Raw genomic sequence first — 22,337 nt, 5'->3', positions numbered from 1 at the left:
ATGGCTATTTCTGTTCCAAGGTTTCATGGCAATTTTTTGTGGCGGCTATGGATTCCGGTAATCACTTAACACCAGATTACTTACAAAAACTGTGGAGTATTCTTAAAGTAGGAAACGCGGAAAGCAATAACGTGAAGACATATATCAATTTTGTCCACAACTCGAAAAAATCTAAGAAAATAAAATGACATTCTCATATGTACTATCTGATGTTAAAGACAGTGTCTAAATAGCCTTAATACCTGTCGAATGTTTCGCAAGTTTTTCGAGTTTCGTTCCGATAAGGGATTCTTTTTGTCCGAATTCGATATCGCATAGTAATGAGTCACCATTCGCAGTGACGTTACGTGCCGTCGGGGTGTGCACCCCTGCCGGCGTCACCCTGTGACTCAGCACGCGGTCCGCCCGCCTCCGGTGAGACGGCCGCCCAGACACAAATAAATATCATTTTGATTCTAAAATAGGTTTCAGTCGTTCACCTATTGGATGACAAAGTGCGTTGTAATGAACTTGAAAGTCATCCGTTGAAAATGGATTAGACGATAAGTTATTTCAAGTCTTCTTCTAAATATTGTTTATTGCGAATGTTTAGGCGAGAATAAAAGACTAGAGATTAAAAGATTAGTGTCAGAATCGAACACTACTTATCAGTACCAATTACTGTACAATTACAGTACCAATTTACTGGTGGTAGGACCTCTTGTGAGACCGCACGGGTGGGTAGGTACCACCACCCTGCCTATTTCTACCGTGAAGCGGTAATGTGTTTCGGTTTGAAGGGTGGGGCAGCCGTTGTAACTATACTGAGATCTTAGAACTTATATCTCAAGGTGGGTGGCGCATTTACGTTGTGAATGTCTATGGGCTCCAGTAACCACTTAACACCAGGTGGGCTGTAAGGCTCGTCCACCCATCTAATAAAAAATAAAAAAAAATATGAGCGTATATTTTTCAAAAGTTTCAATAATACGACATACATATATCGAAAATGTCCACAAACTACTTTCATTCGGATGAACGCTTTCAAATTTCTTAGCAATTCGATGCAAGGCACGTCATACGATACGAACATACTCGCACATACGTAACAATATAACTTTCATCTTCACTCACAAAATATAAATTAAATGTTTTGTCATGCAATGCAAACAACTATTTTTACTTGTAGTACGTGTCGTGACGCGGTATATATTTAATTTGTTCATTAAAAAAAACTGAATTAATGCATGAATATGTGTGTGTGTGTGTGTGTGTATTTAATGAATTTATATTACTAGCAACTTACTTTTATTGAAGCAGATTGTCGTAGGTCGTAACTTAACGTGAATATTAAGCACTGGATAAACAGTATTTTTATTGCTCTTAATGGTAATTAAATGAAAACTAGTATTCTTGGGATCAAATTTGTTTGAGCGGGGTATTTCAAAATAAGTATAGGTCATGATGAGATAAAATCTTGAAACTTAAGTTGTCTAGATTCAACGACCTAAACTGGGCCGTGTTATGGTTGTGGAAATAATACAAGAAGAAGAAATGAGGCCTATAAAATCAAAGGCTTAGCTAAACGCCTTAATGTCGTAAAATGGATTAACAATGGCACTATCTTGTTTAGTTAGTTGAACACGCTTTCGTGTTTTCATGTTATAACAAATGCAGCTAAATCTCTAACAAATTCAGTTCAAAACTTTTATTTTTACTCTGTACTAAGTACTAAAAAACGAAGTTTTATCATTTAAAATTCTGATTATTAGTAATATTCTCAATCTTTATAAATCTGCTTTAAAATAAAGAATATCGTAGCTATTCGAACAAAGTTATTTCAGCTTCTCAAACCGGGAGTGTTGCTAACACTGGCCCTAGCAAGAGCAGTACTTCGAGGGATCGTGAGGATCCGTAATGATGTGCTTGGGGCCGATTTTTGTAGTTTACCTAAGTATTTGACAGACTTAGATTTAGCTGCCTTTGATTTTATAGGCCTCAAATGTATTCGAATGCGTAATAAAAAAAAAAACTAAAATCACCGAACGAACGGATATCGCTTCGAGTATATTGTTTCCCTACTAGATATTAAACCTTACGTATAACGAACTTGTAATTAAATCAAATACTGCTGTTTAGTTAACAATCAATTTCACGGTTCGCATTATGAAATCTAAAATCAGCTAGGCGAAACGTGTCAGTTCGGCCTTCTCGAGACGGTCTGTCTCAAACCTTCGTAAAACTATTAAAGCACGTACGATATATTTTTTTACCGCCATTACTTCGAATACTTTCTCCGTGTGTCTTGGTGTTTATTTTGTTCACGTTTATGCAAAGAAGTATAATGTAATTTTTATGGTATCGATGTTCTGGACGGGCACACGTTACTTAACCGCGCAATTATGCAATAACGTATAATTAAACGGTACACGAGAAGTATCCAGTGTGCAACTTGTTCCAAGCATTTCGCAAGCATATATGTAAAGAATCGTATCGGTAATAAATTCTGATTTATCTATTTCAAATATTTCAAAGAACACGAATTCACAGAGCAATTAAAATATGTAATAGGTGAAGATTAAATCATTTGTAGTTGAACATTCTTAGTTTGATAGAAAGTATCAGGACGGTTTATTATTTTAGCTGTGATACAGTAAATGATTGAGATACCGAAATATATAATAATAATAAGGGCCTAATACAGAAAGCAGTTATGTTCGATACTGCACGCATTGTGAGGAGGTTTCTCACTCTGGAGTCCTAGCCACTGGTGGCTTGTGTCGTAGACACCGCCATCAGCGGCAATCTATTTTTATATAGCGTTCTTTAAAAATTGTATTTTTAATATATTTTTAAAAAAATATTGTGCAATTAATAAGATTTTAAATAAATATAAATAAATAATAATAATAATAAACATTTACTCCAAACATAAATTTACAAAAAATGAAACAAAAATTTAAAGAAAAATAACGAGGCTTGGAAACGGTTACCGGCTCAGCAATGCCTAACAGTACCGAGACAATCGGTAGGTACTGCGGCGCCGATCTTATAGCAAGTAATATTATTTCTGCGCCTTGTTTACCCGTAAAACGCATTGATTCGAATATGGGAAACAATAATATTAATGTTTATTATCATATCGTGCACACAACTAGACAAGGCCTTTCAATATCAAAGTGGTTGGAGTTGTGAAAGTCGCACACGATAGCAACGGACCGCAGCACCTTGGGTTGAAACTGTACCAGAGCGAATTTGTTACATAAGAAACTACGAGTACATTCTGTCAGTCAATTAATATTAGAGATGATTTAACTCAAAACGTCTGAATGAAAATCAAACTAAAATTGATGGTCAACAAATATAGTTTTTGTTTGTGAAAACTTTTAATTATCTATATATTAATACGTGAAGCAAAAACATTGTATGCCTTTTCACAAAAATTGCGCGGACGGAGGAATATGAAATTTCTCACAGTTATAGAGAATATAGATTTTTAAAATTATACATAAAAAAAATCATTAAAACAATAAAAAAAACATCACACACACTACCATATATTTAACACACACGCACGTGCATACATACTCTTAGTTTATATTCAAAGTTTTGTTATTGCTTAAAGTCTGTGGTCAAATTGAAAATAGATTAATATTGTTTGTCTTCAATATTATTTATCTATGCGTGTAGTTTTGGCGAAATCTGTGATTATAGAAATGTGATAATAGAACTATAATAATGTTCAAACTTATCATTTCAATTAATTATAGTCGAATTTCGACTACTGCGAGACCACTAGTATAATTTATTAAGTAATACTTAATATTATATTACAAATGACGTAAATATTCAGAGGACGGACGCAGGCGGCCGCGGGCGCATTGTGCCAGGCCTGGATAAACTTTTTTGTCATTCTATTGCTCATTGTTAAAACACAAAAGGGCTTCTTTCCTGCTATTAAGATCGTACAACTCATATTACAACAATGCAAGGTGTATTATGTTAATTTTAACAATATTTTTTAAGCAGACGAAACCGAACAATTAATGATTTTTTACGAAGAAACTTGAAAAAATATCGGATTTAAGAAAACGTTACACAGACCACCAGAATGCAAGGACGCCACTAAAACTCTATGATTGGATTACGTAACCCCAAGAAGGTGAGACCCCCTTCGTATAGGACTTTAGGGTGTGTAGGTAAATGGTACGATTGAATCGGGCACTTCGAATTCTTCAAACGTTTTATTCGAACACTGGTCGGAACGCAGCCCGACTCTCGACATTTACAACGCATAAGACGCTATTGTTTATTGTTCTATCACTGATTGAATATTTGAGTTCTAAATTACGTCACCCTCATCCGAATACCTCACTAGATATATCGTATGGTTTGTTTTAAATACACAACGGCAATAAACATGTTCTCGTCTCGTTGGCTGACGACCGTATACGGTATGTTGATAGTTTAAGTTTACGTTTCTATGGTTCTAGAATAATATACAAACCGAGTGCAGAATGTGGCTCAGCACGAGCGGCGAACAATTGTTCAGACACGCGTGTTTCCGCTTTCTCGTGGAAAAATGTAAGCCGCATTGTTGGGGAGCAAACGTTCGGTTTATGCGCGAAGTTTCGAGAAAACAAATATAAACCGTTTACTTGGAATCGATATAATAGTTCAAGAGCCTCACTTTGTGCATAAACCAACGGATTTTTAGAGCTCATGTTTCTGTTCAAAAATGAAATTCGAATATCATGCAATTTTTTTTTATTGGTGGACTAGCTCACAGCCCACCTGGTGTTAAGTGGTTACTGTAGCCCATAGACATCTACAACGTAAATGCGCCATCCAGCTGAGATATAAGTTCTAAGCTCTCAGTATAGTTACAACGGCTGCCCCGCCCTTCAAACCGAAACGCATTAATGCTTCACGGCACAAATAGGCAGGGTGGTGGTACAAGAGGTCCTACCACCAGTAATAAATAAATAAATAAATATTTATTTTCAAGTCTCGCTATTATTAGTGATGTGCGCTTAATAATTCAATACGCCTCACTTCAAAGTTAGTCCATGATCGTACAACATATACGCAAGGTTACGTCAAAGTGGCGCCGGGCGTTCCATCATTCAAAAGGATCCACTGTTCTTGGCTCTTGAATGTGACCGAGGCAATTACAACGCATTTATCCATACGAAATAATCAATCGACAAACAATATTTATAAACACAATAATAACATTACATATGTTATGGTAATTAAATTAAAACTGTTTCTGAAAACAAATCTGGATTTGTTGTTTTACTCAAAAATATTGTTGTACTCAAAAGAACTCATGTCTCAAAGTGAATGATATTATCATTTAAATTGCAGTGTAGGTACCGTATTTGTTTCAATTGCTTTTTTTTTCAATTAGAATTCTACAATTAATATTTGTTTTGTTAATTATTGTTAATAATCATTTGGATACCTTTGATATTTAAATAATTTAATCTTATCTTTATCACATTTTTTTGTTTAGTTAGGCGGACAAGCCCACGGCCCACCTGGTATTAAGTGTTTACCGGAGCACATAGACTTCTACAACGTAAATGCCGCCACCCAGACATGAGTTCTAAGGTCTCCGTTCAGTATAACAGCTGCCTCACCCTTCAAACCGAAACGCATTACTGCTTCACGGCATAAATAGGCAGTGTCGTGGTGCCTACCCGTGCGGATTCACAAGACGTCCTACCACCAGTAATACATATGTAATAATTCTAAACCGGTGCAAATCTCCGGAAATGACGCGCAAATTTTCATAGCGTGCATACTAACAACAGACTTTTGTTATAATTACTAATTCTATTTAAACGTGCGTTTTCTTTCAGGTTTTAAGCAGTAGAAGAAAATAATTGAATTTGAATTACTAAGTGCCGAATGAACATACTTTTGTGGATATTCCATGAGTTACAAAAAAAAAAAGCCGTAGACAGCAGATGTGCATAATTTCACAGTGGAGTGAACACGGGACCGGTCAGGGAAGCCGGGACATCGCTGCAGGTGTAATGGCAGCGGTCACGAGGGTCGATGTATACACTGGTGCACGCTATCCGCTTTTTACAACTTGTTTATTTTCTATAAATTTATAGCGATTAAGCGTGTGTATGGATGTATACAGTATACGTTCATAGATTCTGTGTTACATTGTCCAAATGGCCCACTCTCTGACGTTAGTGTTTGCCGAAAACTCGTTCGAGCGGCTATTTTTGGGTTTCAGCGGCGCCCATATTACGTATGATGACTGATCAACCAAAAACGTTTGGTATTTCAAGTGGTCAGAATAAAACAACTGGAGAGCAGCTAAAATTATATATACTATACATACCACCAAACTTTATTTACCTCTGAGTATCTACTTCTAAGTCAAGCTCATGAAGAACAAGAACATTTACAATATTACTTACTAAAAAAATAATTATTATCCATCAAGAAAATTACAAAATTTCGGCCCCTTTTTCGTAATTTATAGTATATCACAGGACATTTTGGCGGGAACGCGAGGAGTGAAGTTGTGTAATTTGTTTTATTTTGTCTATTTAGTGTTTCTTCCGGTTTAAATGTGTAATAACGGTGGTTTATTAACTGTTTAATATCTGTGAAAGTGCACAAATGTGGGAAAATGAAACAAAGTCACTGGACGTAGCTTCTCAGGATCCTCCAAGAAGTCCACTGAAAAAATCTCAGTAAATGACCACCATTTTACTAAGATTATATTTCATCTCGTCCCATATCACATCATCTCATCTCGTTTCATTTAATTTCATCCCAGTTGATTAATGTCTTAAATTAATCATCTTCATTTAGTATCATTTCATTCCATATTTTCATTTTTCATAAAAATAAGAATATAAATTAAAATAAGACATGGCTTAAAGGTTTTCGTTACCAGGTCATAAAATCCCTTAAAAAAATTGCATATCACAAGTAACACGACTACAATGTTACTTTAAATCAATATAAATATCGTACGAATTTAGGATCCAAAATATTATCCACGAGTGATAATAATAACAACATGTTCATTCGCAAGGCTATATCTTCAAATCAATCACTCTCCATGTGACCGCCAGTAAAACACAATTAAATAATCAACCGTGTTCTCATACAAAGTGGAAATAAATAATCGGGTAGAATCAGATATAATACAACAGATCGGCTAAAGAGTACGTTAACCCACACGATTAACGTTTCACGCGATATATCCGTACATTGTATACTACTACAGTTCAGCGGTGCGTTGTAAAAATAAACACAACAAAACATCGGCACAGCTTTATACGAGAATTAAAACCGTTTCAGTTTATAAAACCTTCATCGGTTCATATTACGCCGATGCAAGAGCCAAGGTACGTGATTAGTAATCGGCATGAATCATTCCTCTAAATCAAGTTCGACTTCCTTCCAGTTTCACCCCAGAAATATGAGCAGCACTAAATAAACTCGGCTTAAATTAAGGGCCACTGTACGCAGTGAATGTTCGTTATGAGCACGCGACGCGTTCATTGCCGTCAACGACATATTATGTATTATTTAGATTTAATTCTTTCTTTTGCGGTCAACACTGTGTTCGTTATCGGAGACCGTAGAAATCACAACGTAAATTCTAGCTTCCATCTTTGGACATGGGGTCAAAGTCTCAGGTGTATATCATTCTGGATGTACCGCTCTACAAATCGGAACTTGTGACTACTTCGAAATATCGAGTATTTTAGACTTGAATTAATTTCATAGTATTTACGACAAATACGCCGTGAAGCAGTAATGCGTTTCGGTTTGAAGGGTGGGGAAGCCGCTGTTACATTGGCGCATTTAAGTTGTAGATGTCTATGGGCTCCAGAAACCACTTAACACCAGGTGGGCTGTGAGCTCGTCCATCTGAGAAATAAAAAAATATGTAAAAACAAAACTAGCGTTTTCCTTTCACAATTAAACCTTGAGATACTGCTCGCTCTGAAACAGTTGTGCGAATGGACGTACAACATACATATAATTGAAGCGGTAACATCGCTCGGCGGCAAATTCTCACGCGGAATGTGCGCGATCACACCGACTACCGAGCACCATGATTAATTCTCATAAGTACTTGTTACTGTACATGTGGCGATTGTTTATCACACTCAAACTACCAATAACGGACTTGACAGATTAACATATGTACCTCATGCTCGTCTAAGCTTTAAATAGACACACTTAACAAATCCCATATAAAAAAAAATGCCATATTGCCAAAAGTTACATATGAATACAATGTACAGTTGTCACCACAATCAAGTGGCGTGAGCAACTAATAAATAAATTGTGAACGGACGGAAAACGTCATGATGTTTGATTGATTTTATTATCATGTTTTACTGTCTTCCGAGCAGAGTGCAGCTGTGAACGAAACCTTTCACTAAGACTCACTCGTACATACCTCACATACTTAACTCGCATTAAACATTAAAGAAGTGGGCATGTTAAAACGTTGGTTTCTTGTTTAGTGGGTGGACTTATATGGGTGGACGAGCTCACAGCCCACCTGGTGTTAAGTGGTTACTGGAGCCCATAGACATCTACGTCGTAAATGCGCCATCCACCTTGAGATATAAGTTCTAAGATCTCAAGTATAGTTACAACGGCTGTCCCACCCTTCAAACCGAAATACATTACTTTTTTTTTTAAATGAAAGATTACTGGTGGCCCGAAGGCCTTTCCCGTTTCACCAGGACAGGTGGGCGAGCAAAGGCTCAGCCAGGAGGGGTGGGATTTACTAACAGCTGCCCGAGCGCCTCCGAAGGAGACCTAACAACTCAAGAGCAATTGCTTCGCGAATGAATCTACTACCGGATCGGAATCGCACGAATTACTGCTTCATGGCACAAATAGGCAGGGTGGTGGTACCTACCCGCGCGGACTCACAAGAGGTCCTACCACCAGTAATTACGCAAACTAAATTTTGCAAGTTTGATTTTTACTACACGTCGTTATTCCTTCACCGTGAAAGTCAATCGTGAACATTTGTCGAGTACGTATTTCATCAGAAAAATTGGCGCCCGCCTGGGATTCGAACACCGGTGCATCGCTCAACACGAATGCACCAGACGTCCTTATCCTTTAGGCCACGACGACTTTTTAGTTACAGCCTAATCCGCCAAACGTAACTGTAAATAATACAATTACTTTATAAGAAAGCGTTACGATGTACAAAAGTAAAGTGTAGAGATGTGGAACGCACCGCATCACCTACTTGCTCGCAAGTGAGGCCCGAGGGACAGCTCGAATGTCTTTACCTCATTCGACACTTTCGCCGACAGGTGAACAAGCAACGACCACTCTCACGATATCTATTAATTCAACAATTATGCATTTATCAAAAGGAATAAATTAAAATTAATTAAATTCAATTTTCTTATTAGAGACACGTTTTTAAATCTTTGTCGGCGATTGACTTTTTTTAGAGAGTTGTAGTAGGCCTAAAATTCTAATGACCTTGATTCAATACGAGTCTCGAACAAGTTCAACACATTTTATTAAATTTATGCGGTATAAAACATGTTGAGGCGTTGTTGGTTAATTAAATTTCACGCAAAAAGATTCTTTTCACATATTATAGTTGATTCTAGAGGAACTTCCATGAGTATATTTTAATCTATAGTCAATTTTTATCTACTAGTCAAGTTTGTTTCACTAAACATACTAGATATATTATTAGAACCACAAAATGCTTGTACAAGGCATGACGCTTCAAACTTTAAAGGCTTCTGTTATTTCTTCATTTTTGTTGATAGTATCTTTATGGTCGTCGCTGTTGCAAATACAAGGAATACGAATGAAGCGTCATAACTCGTTTGAAGTAATCAGTACGTGCTGTGAGTGTACAGTATTGGTTTGTCCTTGGTTTTATGGAATATACCGACCATCTGACAAAACATTTTACACTCACACATTTTATAATTACAACTAACAAATCGTTGCGTTTTTTTTGCTACTGATTTAAATAAAATAATTGATAATGAGCAAAAATTGCTGAGATTATACGTAGGTTTCCATAATTTTATTAAAGACTAGCGGCCCGCTCCGGCTTCGCTCGGGTCTTTAACAACAATTTCAAAATAAAAAATGATAATACACACACATTAACCCTTATATTTGCGTCAGGTTTCTAAAAATAGAAAATTATAAAGGTAGGTAGTTTGATTAATTATTATAATTTTAATAAACTTTTATTTTCATTTAAATAATATTTGTTTTTATCTATATTTTATTATTTTTATATTATTATTTTTCTAATTTTCGTAACATTATTGGAGTTTTAGTAAGGATCCCTAATTTAAAAAAAAAAAGAATAATGCCTATGTCACTCGGGGATAGTGTAGCTTCTAAACAGTGAAAGAATTTTTCAAATCGGTTCAGTAGTTTCGGAGCCTATTCAATACAAACAAACAAACAAATCTTTCCTCTTTATAATATTAGTATAGATTAGTATAGACAACAAATAACACGTTCACATTCTATACGTATTATTATTTCAAATGTGACTTAAAATTGCAACTACATATAACCTAAATATTATATCCATTTATACCAAATAAATTCAGAGGAGTACGTAACTATTATATCGGATTAGCATTTAAACTTTTTCTAAATTAATTTACCAGTATTTTACAGTTGTTTTGCAAATTTTCAAATTTCAAAACAGCACTACATAGGACTGGAACAGGAAATCGATCCAACAGTGCAGAGGCTAATGGCTGGGTAAACATGAATAACGAGTATGGGGTCGACCCTCAGCATCGGTTTGATTGACGTTAGATAAGATAAATTTTAGACTTTTCGATAACGTACAAAAGTATTGTGATTTAGGATAAATCGATAAGCCAAATATCGTATGAATGTTTTTAGACCAGAGGATCTAAAATAATGAACTATTTATTAGATCACAGAATAGTTATTCCCTGACACTTCCAACCTAATATCTCAAGAGTGACGGCTTTCACGCTGATGTGTCTATTGTCTATAAACATTTACATCATCAGATAGGCCATAAGCTCCTCTAGCATTTAAGCTACTTCATGTACATTATTCATCCTTACTACAAAACAATGGATGTATTTTGGAAGTGAGAAAATCAAAACATTGATTACATGGCCTTTTCATTGACATTTGCTAACAATGATCATGTGCACATTACGTAAGTGATGATGATAAACTGATCGTTACCTGATGCAGAGCACATGCGATGAATTGCGTAACAGATGTACCTACTCACCTGAAACAACAGCAACAAAAAATTAGTTAGCATATTTATTGCATTTTTTTTTATTGGCAACGCGGAATCGAGGTAGCCGAAACGAAGTGATAATAACAATACACTAACTACTATGATAAACTATATTACTCATTGGGGTGAGGCATACTTTTATTTTCAGTTCGTTAAGACGTAAATTACGTTACACAATCTGAGTCGAGTGAATGACCTCGAACTTGAACAGTGAAGCAGTTACCGTATGTAAACAGAACTGAGTTCTGGCAAATGAAATTTCCTATTGATGAGAGGCACGCTTCCGTGTATGCGGCGGGCAACACGTGCCGGCCGGAGAAATCCAGCACACTAGTACACGCTCACTTGTATCTCCCCACACGAACATGTTACACACCCGATAACCACATTTTATATCCACTTTTCCAACGGCTCTGCCATTTCTGTTTATCGTTATGACCGTAACGTAAACTAGCTCAAGAGTTTTTTTAATATAGTCACGATATAAACTATTTTATTGCCCGTTGAATATTATAGTAATCTCGTGTGGTTTAGCTGTAACTATATTCTAGTAGCTCTGTTAACCGCAAACAGCCATGCGATGCATCAAGAAATTGGATCTGTGATCATTCGAAAACAAGTAAAAAACTCTTGAATATAAAATAATCCTCTGTTTCCTTTATAATGTGTTTAGATTTAATAATGTATTTAAATAAATTCCAAGCCTATTATCTCAATACAAGAGTTATATCGAATGAAAGTGAAATTGTTTAGATAAATAAAACTATATAAAGTTATCCGTTTATATTTTTACATAATTTGGATCTAAAAATAATTAATAAATAATAAACAGACAAATTAGATACAATCAGGTGGCCTCAAGTTAGCATTCCCTGTACGTTTGAAACCAGTGACTGAAATACATACTTTTATACTTTTAAATACGTTTATTTTTCAACATAGTTTTAAAAATCCAGGTAGAGAGCAAACAAATGTTTGTCCGATATGGGAGCCGAACCCACGACTCTCGACTCATTGGTCAGGGGCGTTAACCACTGCACCTACTACTAATTCAGTCGGAATATAAAACGCTAATAAACTAAATTGAAAAACTTTCACGCGACAAACCAAAAAGTCTCATTCTATATAAGAGCTCAAATCCGGTATGACGTAATTTTATTTTCGAAAGATTCATACTGGTTATTTCTATATGAAGTTGAAATATAATAACTAAATAATAAAAAAAATGATACAGGGAAAATTCATACGCGTATATTTTTCTTTTTTATAAATCTGATTTAATAAATCTCTAAATCTTAGAGCTCTTTGTATGATATTTGTGCATGGAAGTTATGTGAATGAACCAGTACGTACGTACGGGTTTTGTGTAATTGCACCACAGGTAATTGCTCAAAGCATTTCATCAGAACTCGTGCGGTGCTTGTGTTATTTTTTTCAAAGCTCCACACTCACGAGGCAGTTTATATTCATGCCTAATTGTTTGTCGTGTGAGAACGTTATGAGGCTGTACCATTAACAGATTAATTAATTACGTCGTAGACTTGACGATCTGGCTTGCGACCGAAAAGTTGCTGTGTTGTTTAGTCTGGTATTTGGCGAAGTGTAATATTTATTTAGTTTCTAAAGAGGAAATTGAATAGGTACAGATTGTTTTAATTCCTACGTCGCCGCTACACTTTCGTTCTATCTTAATACGTAGACAAGCGATATCGACAAACATCTCGTTAAATTTGCATTTTACTCTCACTTATTTCGTAATAAGCATGCTTTGTTTCACCAAAAATAAAGATTGTGCAAAACTTCTTTATCAATACTATAGAATCGACCAATATTTATAAAACAAAGCGTTTTTCAGTTTAATCATTAAATCGTCGCTTCGTCGCATATATTTTAACATTTTTTTTTATTGCTTTAATGGGTGGAAGAGCTCACAGCCCACCTGTTGTTAAGTGGTTACTGGAGCCCATAGACATCCACAACGTAAATGCGCCACCCACCTTGAGATATAAGTTCTAAGGTCTCAAGTATAGTTACAACGACTGCCCCAGCCTTCAAACCGAAACGCATTACTGTTTCACGGCCGAAATAGGCAGGGTGGTGGTACCCACCCGCGCGGACTCACAAGAGGTCCTACCACCAGTAATTACGCAAATTATAATTTTGCGGGTTTCATTTTTATTACACGATGTTATTTCTTTAATACTGTTATCCACTTTTCATTTCGAACGTTTCATACAAATATAAGAAGAGTAGCTACCGAATTAATTTGCGTAACAAATCCAAAAACCCCGATGCTACAACGACCACTACTGATACGGTAGAGCGTTCAGTGAATTCAAAAATAACACAACTCCAAAGACTTGATTTTAAAACAGCTCCGTAAAGCTGGTGATTCATTCGTTAATTTAAATTAAATCTTATTGATAACATTTTAAAATTGTATTTTGCCTGCTTCATTCTCAGAATGTTTACCATTATTTGGCGCGGTCCTGCGATCTGGTCGAACCGGTTCTACGTTTCATACCAACAACTGGACCTGCCACCAGTCGCTAAATATGCTCGGCGCGCCTACATCTCAAAAAAACGTTGTAATGAAATACCTACACGCAAATACCTAAACGGTTTTACGAACACCAATCACAAAAACAACCCTATGAATATTAGTGATACCAATACAAGAACCTTGAACAACAATGTAATTTAGAAACAAAGCTCAGAGGTGCGGTAGATATTGATGGAAAAACCGATAGGTCACACCTCAAGGTGATTCAAACTAAGCTTCCAATTACGTAATTAAGCATAGTGCAAAATGGGCTCGCCCCTGATATCCGAATTGAGTTTTATGTCAACTAATTACTGTGATTTAATACACCATTACTTTCCACTTGTTCATAATATTTTGGGTGCCCATATTTGTATATGCATTCCAATGTATTTTGCATTGTTATGCATTGCAAAGTTATGCATTGGAATGGAATTGGCAAATTGCAAATTGAATTCTCTTGAGAATAAAGAATATCTTTAACCCGAAACTACCAGGATGATACTGAAAGTTTATAATAAAAATAATAAAAAGCAGCAACTATCTATTCATTTATTGTTTTTCGAAATAATTTCATTTGTAATAGTTGCATACGATCAAGCCAATAAGTATGAAGGAGCCCACTCTTCTTTAGCTTTTCCAAGTTTTTCTTTTATTTTCGGATAAATTTCGAAAATAAAAATCGCGTGGCGAGGTTTGACCTATCTAGCGGATAACAGAATAATTTATCTCTAGAAGATTTATAGAAATCGGTAGTTCATCTGACTCAGTGCGTCAACGCCTAGTTGTGATGCAAGGGGACCTTACTGCGAGGAAGCAGCTTTTGAACTTTTTTCAAAGCTTGATGCTTTGAAAAAAGTAAACAAATACCACACTAAAGTGATCGTTTTCTTATTTTCCAGCACAATCATGTCAAATTGGCCCGTTCGTCCGAATAAAATGAGGCCATCATGTTCATCCCCACACTCCGTCCTCTTTACGCTTTTGTTGATAATTCTCTAGAAGGAAAAGCCCACTGAGACTTAAATAAATCCAGGTAGCATCATCCATTTTATTATTATTTTATTTTTTATTGCTTAGATGGCTGGACGAGCTCACAACCCACTTGGTGTTAAGTGGCTTCCGGAGCCCATAGACATCTACAACGTAAATGCCGCCACCTACCCTGAGATATGTGTTCTAAGGTGTCAATTTTGATAGCACAACGGCTACTCCACCCTTCGTCTTCGATATTCGCAAATGCAAGGTGGCTCTCATTCCCATCACCAGTGAGACTGATGCGACCATGCTTCAATGTGTTAAACCAGTTATATGCAGTTGCACGAGACGGAGCCTCATCTTGATACCCCGAACGAAGTCGATTGGAATACTGGTTGCGGACTAAGGCCACAGCGATAAAAAATCATGCAGTGAAAAAATTCACGTGTTCAATTCATGATTTTTTTAATTGGCCGAATGAAATTTGTTAGAACAGACGACAAGTAGACTCATTATAAATCTTTGAACTATAAAAGAATTCTATTTTCAAATGCAGCACTACTAGTTCTTTCCGCATTGGTAATAAGCTGGCTAGTTCTAAGAATTTTCGTGTTAATGTATAAACAAAGATCAATTATGAATGAAACTAATTCACCTATCAGTATTTATTGTGTTGTTATATTTAATAGTGTTTAGGTACGACCGTCTTGTTTATTTGTACCGCCAAGAAGGCCTACAATCTGATTTCGAAGGTGGGACACCGTTCTCCAATTCAATTGGGAGGTCGACTTCATGTCTCAAGGTGGGTGGTAACATTCACGTTCTGATATCTATGGGCTCCACATAACACCCCCCTCGACCGGGAATCTGTAAACGGATTGCTCAGGGCTAAAAAAAGTGGGCCGTAAGCTCGTTCATTCATTAAAGCTCTTAAATACGTGATTTCTTTCCTAGTCAGAATAGATTTATTTAGTTTTAGATTATTCAATATTGTAGTGCTTTAGCGTTGTCTTTATCGATAAATAAATTGTATCAATATTGATGATGGTAAGTGGTTCTTTTTCTATAGAAAAAAGTGAATTTATTACATCTATCTATATATAAAAAATACTACCTTCTTTCTCTGGAAATGATTCAGGACATATCACAGATATAACACGGCAATTATATGATAAAGCTTCATCAAAAAGTATACATCGCGGCAATCTTAAGGACAAACAAACGAGATAAGAATTAAAAGAGTACATTTCGCAAATGTTCTAGACGCTTTCAGATTATGCTCCAGTAACGTTGTGTACCAATAGAATCCATTCAAGCGTAAAGCCAACTGAGGACATGATGACATACAACTATTACATCATTTGATTTGAATTTGGATATTTTCTTTAGCTTTGTCGCGATCACAAATGCATTTAAATTATAGGTAAAATTCGGCAATTCTGGCCAGCGGACCTGTGATGCGATGAACCTGCGATAATTAACGATTCGGTCTTCGAACAGAATATGAACTTCCAACAGAACTGGTACAAAATAAGACCTGCTCGAGAGAGTACTAGTTCTTTGGTTTTTTTACCAAGCATCCGTTATGGAAAACATCCTCGCTTTATTTTCTTACTTAAGTCTTGAGAACTGATGTTAGTGCGTGTTGAGACCTCGCATCGGCGGCGGAGTAATAACGCATTCCAACTATGCACACCCGTTATTCTCGAATGCAATCGACAGGTATCGAAATAAAAATCAAATTGCTCTTTTATTCAAGTAGACCTTCACAAGTGGTTCTAATTCGAACTTTACCATCAATACAGAATGCAGTTTCACTACTGAGAAGAAACGCAGCGCTTGCTATTTCCAAATATATGTGTACCCACAAAATTAACGAAATATTATTAAATCAGTACATTTATAAAAATGAATTAAACTAAAAGAAACAGGTCTGCACTGAGCACTGGCTTCTTGATGCACTTTTTTTTTATTTCCAATATTGATTTGTAACGCTATTAAATACTTTTTCATTCCACACATTATTAGTATACCTCATATTTATTAACCGTTCGTGTTTATTTTTATTGAACGCGTTAAATTGTAGTGAGTACTTTTTAAATCAGATATTATGTTTAACCATTGTGACCGCTATTTAAGCTGTATTGCTAAACGATTCGATCTAGTTCAGGGCTAGCACTGTGATCGAGTTGTGTAACACCTGCTCTTCTAATTATGAACTATTTATTGTATTTATGAGTATACTATTATAAAAACGTAACAGTGTATTTTTACATTGAAAACATTTAATACAAGATTATTATACCTACGTGGGGAAAATAATTTTGTTTTTCTTTATTTTTCAGTTTGCTGCGTTTAGTTTCACTGATTTTTAGTGATACTACATATATGCTTACTAGAGTGTGTGTGGCCTATTAGAGTAAACCAGGGTAAGACGATTAGAAATACTTGTTGGGTTTGCGGTGGCGACTTATAATTCCAGGCTTGTTTTATTATAATTGCCTTCCTCTCATTACAAACTTGGTATTATCCGATGACATTTCTTATTCCAAGCGAATGGAATTGTGGGGCACGCCACGTATTTCGGAATCATAAAATCTGTTCATATTTTTTCCTTATCTGTTGGATTATTATAAAAAAAAACACTGCAATAATTATTATTTTTATTTCATTTGTGCGACAGGTCAATGTACTTTGATATAACGACAATTACAGAAATCACAAAATGAGATAAAACAGACGTATAATATATGTACACAAGTAATGACGGCGTGTGCTACTAACTAAAAAGAGAAATTGTTTCTACGAAATTTCTCTTACAAACACATTATCCGCAATGTGCTTGCTGGGCGTGGAAATCGTGACCTTGTCAATGTATATTTTAAAAAGAACATTTTTAATAGACACTAAAGAATTTTATGTGTTTGACCTACCAATAAACATATTCATTCTAATCTACATAATCACATAGGTATTCGGTGAAATGCGGGAAAACCGTGCAAGTAAGATCGAACTAAGAAAATCTCTTTCTAGAAGACAGTTTCTTCTAGAGATTTTGTTTAGCAAGGTTGTGTATGCATTAAGTGGATTTTGAATGTACGAAAATTAATAACAACGTTGCAAGCGGTCACCACGCGGCTGTGAGTACGAAGAAGTCTAACAAGAACTGGATTTTAACATCCATCTTTCAGATATCATTCACTAATATCATCGGACAATAATAAAAGTATGCAATTTTAAAGTCATTTCTGCCTTCACATAGTAGGTCAAAAGGTAGTGATTGAACTGATGTTCTGGCCTATAGACCGTAGACTGACGCCAGAATAATAAGTCCTAAGCCCATTGTGAACCCATGAAACAATTGAGAGCACTACTGAGACTCATAAAAACATCTTATTTATTGGACTCAACTAATAGATTGCCGACAAACGAGTGCGGTCCTAGCGGAAATAAAACCAGAGTTAGCCGGTGAGATATCTCGTCTTATTCGACGACAACTGAGAATCAGTTGCTGCAATCATTGGCAAACAATAATTATCTATTCAGATTGGGTGTATTTCTGACTGTCCTCTGTTCGGAGCTGGCATAAAAGCAAACGAGTGCTACACATGCTACTCGACAGCACAGGCGAGACCATCTACTGGGTTCCACATCTCAGGCTACGAAAGTCGCTTCGTAGACTAGAAGCTGGTATGGCGTTTTTTTCCCCCTACCTATTCTATTAACCTCGAGGGGTTATTCTAAATTCGTCGAGCTAGTAAGTGTGACGACGTTGCTAACACGAACCCTAGCAACAACCGTGCTTCGCAGAATCTACCACCGGATCGGAAACGCGACCCACTGTGAAGATCCGGCGAGAAACTCAGTGGGTTGTGTCTGTGGGTTAATTTACTAGTTGAGCCCTTCGTCGCAAGCGACGGGTTCGACGAGAACGATGACCAGTGCTTCAGGTACCTAAAAGCACAGTTAGTGAATCGGCAGGATCCGAAATGACGTGATATGGCGCATCTGGGATCTTCCACTAACACTCAAATTAGCGCTGCTTGGGCCCGACGATTTAGAAAGAGTGTATTATATGTATTGTACATCACCTCAAATACAGAATCTAATTCCTTAACAATAACCACTATAAATATTTCCTCACAAATAGAATAATGTGAGAGTGGAGTGGGGCTATCTGAAATAATGTCCCAACAAGTATTATTATGATTTCATAAATATATCAGTTGTTAGAACTACCAAATCATAATTAATAATATTTGATATTAATAAATAATACGTTCATATACTTACTTATTAGAAACATTATAAATTTTAAAGTGGACATAATAGCAAAAAAGTGCAATTTATAAATGTTATCATCAACCAATTCATTAAAATATCTGTCTATTATTAACAAAACATACTTATGAATACATTTAATTAAAACAGGGTGTATGGTTTACTCTCCTGTTTGTTATTTTTATATTATTATCTCCAATGTTTGTAATCCTTTGCAGTTTTTGTAGTTATGAAAGACTAAGGTGTTATTCATCAATATATTTTACTATGCATTTTACTTCCTATAATATTTATTCTATTTAACATCTTTAGTAGCAAAAATGACACTGTAAGATGTACATACATAAAATGTAAATGTTTTTGTTTAAAGCTGAAAAATATTTTCATGGTGCCTAAACAATTAACTACAATTGAAACATTATTGGGCATGAGATAATTATTATGTCTTTATTGTTCTACATTCAGTTTGAATTGAAGCATTTTTCTATTTTAGTGGAGACTTTTCTATCACTTGTAACTAAAATAATCAATGTTCTGATATTACTGAGCAACAAATTACATAGTAATTTCAAATATCATCTAATTTTTATACTACTTATCAAACCAGCATTCTTATCAGTCTTGTTGAATAGGCTTGAATGAAAAAAGCTATTGCTTGGTGAATTCCTTTATAACTGGATTTTATGAATAGTACTTGTTAAAATCTGGTAAACGTAAACTAAATGACTTTGCTTGAAGGTATGCTTACTATTATCATTGATATTACTATTGAGTTGGTCTTCTTACTAGTACACCCTGTATACAAAAATATCCAATTAAAAAATGTAAATTTTATTGAATGTTAATTTTATTGAATGTTTCCTTTACATCGGTACATACATTTATTCAATAGATACATCAAAGTAGTATAACAGCATGAAATGTGAGTATTTAGTATTTTTATGAATTTATTATCTTTTAATTTCAGTTGTCAGTTATTCAGATAATTTACAAGTTAGATAAATTTGTATTAACACTCCCAATATGGTCTATCATTTTTGTAGAAAATAACAATACCAGGTCTCTGAAATTTGACCCTTTGGTTTTAAGATTGTACTAATGTCATTCAAGATTGACCATCCCAATGTTGTACATTAAGTGTTTGGTCCTGATAAAATCAATGTTCTATCCTCAATTCTAAACAATATTTTATTTTATACCAAAGTTAATAAAGTATAATACTACTTATATAATTTAATCACGTATAATATTAGCTAATACAAAGCTAGTAAAGCATAATAACTTGAGGATGAAGCCTAAAACTGATTAATCTTTTAATTAAATCTAATTGCAATATAAATTATAGAGGATTTGTTATATTGAATGTACCTAGATAGAAAAATAGTAAATAATGAGTCATACCGTAAGTATTTATACACAGTAATGCAACTTATCAACAGATAATATGTAACTCAGCTGATAACTAGTTTCATGTTAAATGAATACTATAATCATCACATATAAAGTCAAGATAAGAAATGAAAACATTGTTTTGCTTATTTAATTTTGAACTTAATTTTTTTTTGTATCTAAGATACCTTATGTACAGATTTAGGATATTCTAATTCAAGTTTATATTTATTGCCCAGCATGTTAACTTAGTCGTGATGTTTTCTATACCAGTTTTGTATTTTGTTTTATTAGGTTTACAAATTAAATAGGTTTTTTTTCCTAGTATGCGGTTTGATTTGTCACTTGTGGTATTTAAGAGCGATGGCCCTAATTCCACTTTAAAAAGTTTTACAATATTGCAAATCGGGTTTAACTAGTGTTTGAAATTAGAAATATTTCGGTGATTTTCTTTGGTCAATTTAATTAATTTTCTATAATTTAAACGTTCAGATATTTTATGTGTTTCTAAAAACTAACATTATTTTAATTGACATGAAACTTTGTTCGCAACTTACCCAAAGCTCAACACCCCAACTCATCTTAGTGGCAGCAAAATTACTTCACATACACCAAAAAACACATTGAAGCTTCACTGACACACAATAGTGGTAAACACAAAAAATTACAGAACAAATTCCACAAATAATATTTTTTTAATCACTACCACCATTTCGAAACACATTCCACAAGAATAAACATGGCTGACTGACGTGACATTTCATTCGTTCGAAAGACTGGCAGTTTGGAGGACTTACACCATAAGCACTAAAGTTGACAGCAAGACTAGAACGGAGGCGAAAAGATTGAATCAATTTATTGTCATGCCATGACTTGAGTTGGGACGGATCTATAAATTATAGAGGGCAGCACTAAAACCAATAGTAGTGACGCACTGCGACACAATGGCGAACCTAAAGTAGTAGTCCGCATCTGTTTTATAAACTTTATATCAATATAATCGTAAACTTAGCTAGTATTTAGCGTATTTCCTATGATCGTAAACTAATTTTCAGTTCACGGTTTGGTCAATAAAAGATGAAAATTTACTAACCTAATTTTATATTTTCATAAACATAAATCATTACCTTTTTGTACAAGTACTTTCCCCCTACGTATTCGCTGGTACCCTAAGGGGCTATTCCAGCTTCTCGTGGATAGGTAGGTGAGCTCACGGGCTCAACCTGAGAAAATTTGCTAACACCAGCCCTAGCAAGTGGAGTGCCTCCCAGAACCTATCACCAGATCGAAATCGCGACCCACTGGGAAGATCCGACGAGAAACTCAGTGGGCTGTCTGTGGGTTAGTTCACTTGTCAAACTCTTCTCTCTCTCTTGAGTTCGACGTTACCTGTGTGCTTAGTGCGAGTTTTTTAAAAATCTCCATAGCGTAAAAGCTAATTTAAATTTGCATGCAGTTGGACCAACGAACGTAGGCAAACGTTCCACCTCCATTTAATATGAGTTAACTTTTACGCTATTAATAACGTTAAAAAACTCACACCAAATAAACTGATCGCCTGGATCTGTTTTGAATGAACACATAAAGCCTTTTTTGGTTTTGTTAAAGGATTTAAGCTATTTATTGCAATGCAAATATGTAATACAAATAGACTTTTATTTGGAACACAATAACTAATGAATAGTCTTTCCCTACAATGTAATATAGGATATTTTGGTGAAAATTTCTATTTAAGCTTATTTAATTCATATGTTGAACTTATATTCTAAAAATGAATTTTAATAATGTAACATATAATTTAAGTTATTGAAAGCAACAATTAAATATCCTGTTTAAAAATGGCAGACACTACTTTATGTTGTTTTGTTA

General features: G+C 35.1%; 1 protein-coding gene across 3 annotated transcripts in view; it reads right to left on the bottom strand.

Moving 5' to 3' along the window:
* LOC101742892 (formin-binding protein 1-like) overlaps positions 1–21,319 on the bottom strand; it is a 53,586-nt gene extending 32,267 nt beyond the window's left edge. Inside the window, exon 1 of one of the 3 annotated variants that reach the window (XM_004928501.4) lies at positions 21,026–21,319. In XM_004928501.4, the coding sequence (XP_004928558.1) occupies positions 21,026–21,049 (24 nt within the window). In that variant the 5' untranslated portion in view covers positions 21,050–21,319. The remainder of the gene's footprint in view (positions 1–21,025) is intronic. The other 2 variants (XM_021349482.3, XM_021349483.2) reach the window with 2 other exon arrangements.
* Positions 21,320–22,337: the final 1,018 nt, after the last annotated feature.

The sequence above is a fragment of the Bombyx mori genome, chromosome 15 (genome assembly GCF_030269925.1).
Source record: "Bombyx mori chromosome 15, ASM3026992v2".
NCBI classification, from domain to species: Eukaryota; Metazoa; Arthropoda; class Insecta; order Lepidoptera; family Bombycidae; genus Bombyx; species Bombyx mori.
This window is presented reverse-complemented; position numbering and strand designations above follow the sequence as displayed.